Source organism: Microtus ochrogaster, unplaced genomic scaffold (genome assembly GCF_000317375.1).
Source record: "Microtus ochrogaster isolate Prairie Vole_2 unplaced genomic scaffold, MicOch1.0 UNK162, whole genome shotgun sequence".
In the NCBI taxonomy this organism is placed as follows: domain Eukaryota; kingdom Metazoa; phylum Chordata; class Mammalia; order Rodentia; family Cricetidae; genus Microtus; species Microtus ochrogaster.
The window spans coordinates 144,165-147,045 of NW_004949260.1; the positions used below are offsets into that span (position 1 = coordinate 144,165).

The following is a 2,881-nucleotide window of genomic DNA, read 5'->3' on the forward strand; positions in this document are numbered from 1 at the left end:
CTTAGAGTAGGGCATCATGAATTTCTCTAAAACTCTTAGATGCCCTTTGGAATAAGCACAAGGATAAGTCAATGGTGTAGTCTCTGGTAAATGTGTATTCTTCCTCAGGAGAAACAGCTTTCAGTTCATTTTCTATTATCATCGGGATTTTATGAAAATCATGCTGACTGTAATCACGCTTTTGCTTCCAAATGTTTTTAATTATATCATCAAATCTTAAATAAATGTTGTTGGTAGTTGCATTAATTGACTCTTTATGGCAAGGTTCTAAACTTTTTGAAATTATATAATATCTTGTTTTCATTTGGACATGCTTGTCATAATTGATGTCAAACATTTCTCCATTCTTTTTCTTTAGTCTTTCTGTGATATTTTTGTCCTTTCTGAAACACAGTAGGAAAATATTTTCAGCATCTGAATCAATATCAGGCTCTGTGACAAGGGGTACAGTAGAAGACACATTGTAGATCCAATTTGTCCAAACTTCATTGAATTTCTCACGCAACTCTTCATCACTTAATTCTTTACCCTTCACACTCAAAGCCAACTTTTGGCTCATCTCTAACAGTTCCCTTTCATATTGTGACTTTTGATTATCTAGTCTTTCTTGGCTTTGTTTAAGACTGATGAGTTCATTGCATATCCTTCTGGTGTCTGAAATAAGTGCATCTTTAAGCATTAATAGCTTATTTTCAAAATGTGCTTTCCATTGAACCAATGTTTCACTATCTGGGTCTTCTTGAAAATACTTGTCAAATTTTTGCTTGATGATTTCATATTTTGTACTGACTGGACCCTCTAGTGTATTCATTGTGAGAGTCGGGATCTTTCCATTCTGAATCTGATTGTTCAGCTGATTCTGTAAGTCCAGCACATAACTCCTCAGCTCCCAGGTCCAGTTGCTATGAATGGTTTCCAGTTTGCTCATGACTATGACCTCTTGGGTGTTCCTGAAACTGAAAATGAAGTTCTCGCTGACCAGTGCTTTCCACAAATCCTGAACTCGGAATTTCACATCTGAGATCTTCAAGATCCTTCCTCTAAATTCCTGCTGGGCAGTCCTAAGAATCCCAGTTTTTAACTCCTGGACGTTGTGGCTATAGTGAGGATTGGGAGGAGCCATTGAGGGATTGTCATCCCAGAGGTGAGCAAAGTAGTAGACATGACTATTGACATCAAATTTAATTACATCACAGAAGCGGGTTATGTTTGAGCACTCTTCCTGTTCAGCAGCTAATGCTGTCATTTCATCCAGTCTCTGCTCTAGTCTCCTTCGTCCTTCCACAGTTTGGTCTTTAGCTGTAACTTCTCCCACATTCTGATGGACAAAGATGCAACTGGGGGAGATTTTCACTTGTTTCATTCTGAGAAAAGCCTGAACAACTATTTGAAGGATATCCTGCATCTCTGCTGGATTCTCCCCAAAAATATTGATCAGAGTCAAGTTTCCAAGACCAGTAACGAATGTTGACAACTCATTGTCCCAATTCTGGGATTTGTTGTTGAGTTCTGGAGCCCGAAGTCCTTCTGTGTCCACAATGAGCATAAAATCGAAGCCAAGTTCCTCTGTGAATGTCTCTTCCACCTTCAGGAGCTGCATGTATGCCCCCTTGGTGCACCTGCCTGCACTGGCTGTGAACTGCAGGCCAAACAGTGAATTCAGTAGGGTGGATTTTCCTGAGCTCTGTAGGCCAAGGACAGAGAGAACAAACAGTCTTTTATCTCCCACCTTCTCTGAGATCTTGTCCAAAACAGCTGTCACCCACTTTAGAGGCACATATGAAGCATCCCCATCCATCAGCTCAATGGGAACCCCAGCTACCATCAAGTTTGCAGCAATCTGGGGGAGGCAGAGAAAAAGCCTGTCTCTAGAGGAGGAAACTTCTTCCAGAGCTTCATAGATCTGGCCAACTTCTCAGAGAAGGTGCTCAATTCCTAAAGTGCAGTTAAGAATCTTGGTAGAGATGGCTTCTATCTGCTTCTGCCAGAGTGTCAGGGAGCTGCTCTTCTGTGCATTCTGCTTTTCTGCCTGTACTTGTGACCACAAATATTGTTGTTTTCCATGTAAAATTTCCAAGTGTTCTATAGTTAGATTTTCCAAAACCACACTTAACCAGTATAAGAAGTAGAATTTGAGATCATTTTCTGACTCTTCTTTGAGAATGTGTAGGACAGATTTCATGAAATCATTGATAGGGAAGGCCTTTTTAAACTGCTGCCACCGTATTTTTGTTTTTCTTTCTGAATGTCACTCTTGTGTTGTTCAATGGTCCGATGCCCTTTTTCTTGCAGATGATAGAGTTCTTTGTCTTTCTTACACCAATGGTGCCACAGTTGTCCCTGAAGAGGCAGCAAGTTTTCTTTAATCTGAGATACCTTGGATTGCTCCAGGATTTCCTATTTGTCTGTGCTTTATCTTTGGCCTCCTTCAATGCTCTTTGATCTTCATCAATCATGAATCCTTGTTTCTGAGCCATCTGTGAACAGTCTTCTATACTGAAAGCAGTGCCAGAGACTTCTAGTAACTGTTCAATGGCAGTCGTGAGTTCTTCTGTTAAATCTGCTTCATTTCTATTCCTAATGCCAATCCTCACCCTTCTGTCTGAACAATTAGTCATGATTTTTTCTTTGTCATCTATCAGGCAGATCACAGGTTTTTATGACTGCCACAGGTGTCTGACAAGGTTTTGGTTTTCTTTATTGTTATCAGAAGTGCACACGAGGATCACAATGAGAGAAGAGACATCCTGTAGGAAGCTGAGTTGTTGCCTATGGTCCTTGGCATCTCCATGAAGATTGGTGAAGGCCACACACTTATCAAATCTGTCCTCACCTTGACCCCCAGGACAGAACCAGGAGATCTCCACCACTCCCTCCATCA

General features: G+C 40.8%; 1 protein-coding gene across 1 annotated transcript in view; it reads right to left on the reverse strand.

The window, feature by feature from the left end:
- The window catches only part of LOC101998405 (interferon-induced very large GTPase 1-like), a 10,727-nt gene that overhangs the window by 2,626 nt on the left and 5,220 nt on the right, over positions 1-2,881 (reverse strand). The window contains 3 exon segments of the mRNA XM_013355532.2: positions 9-2,229; positions 2,232-2,399; positions 2,402-2,873. Of these exon segments, the coding sequence (XP_013210986.2) occupies positions 9-2,229; positions 2,232-2,399; positions 2,402-2,873 (2,861 nt within the window).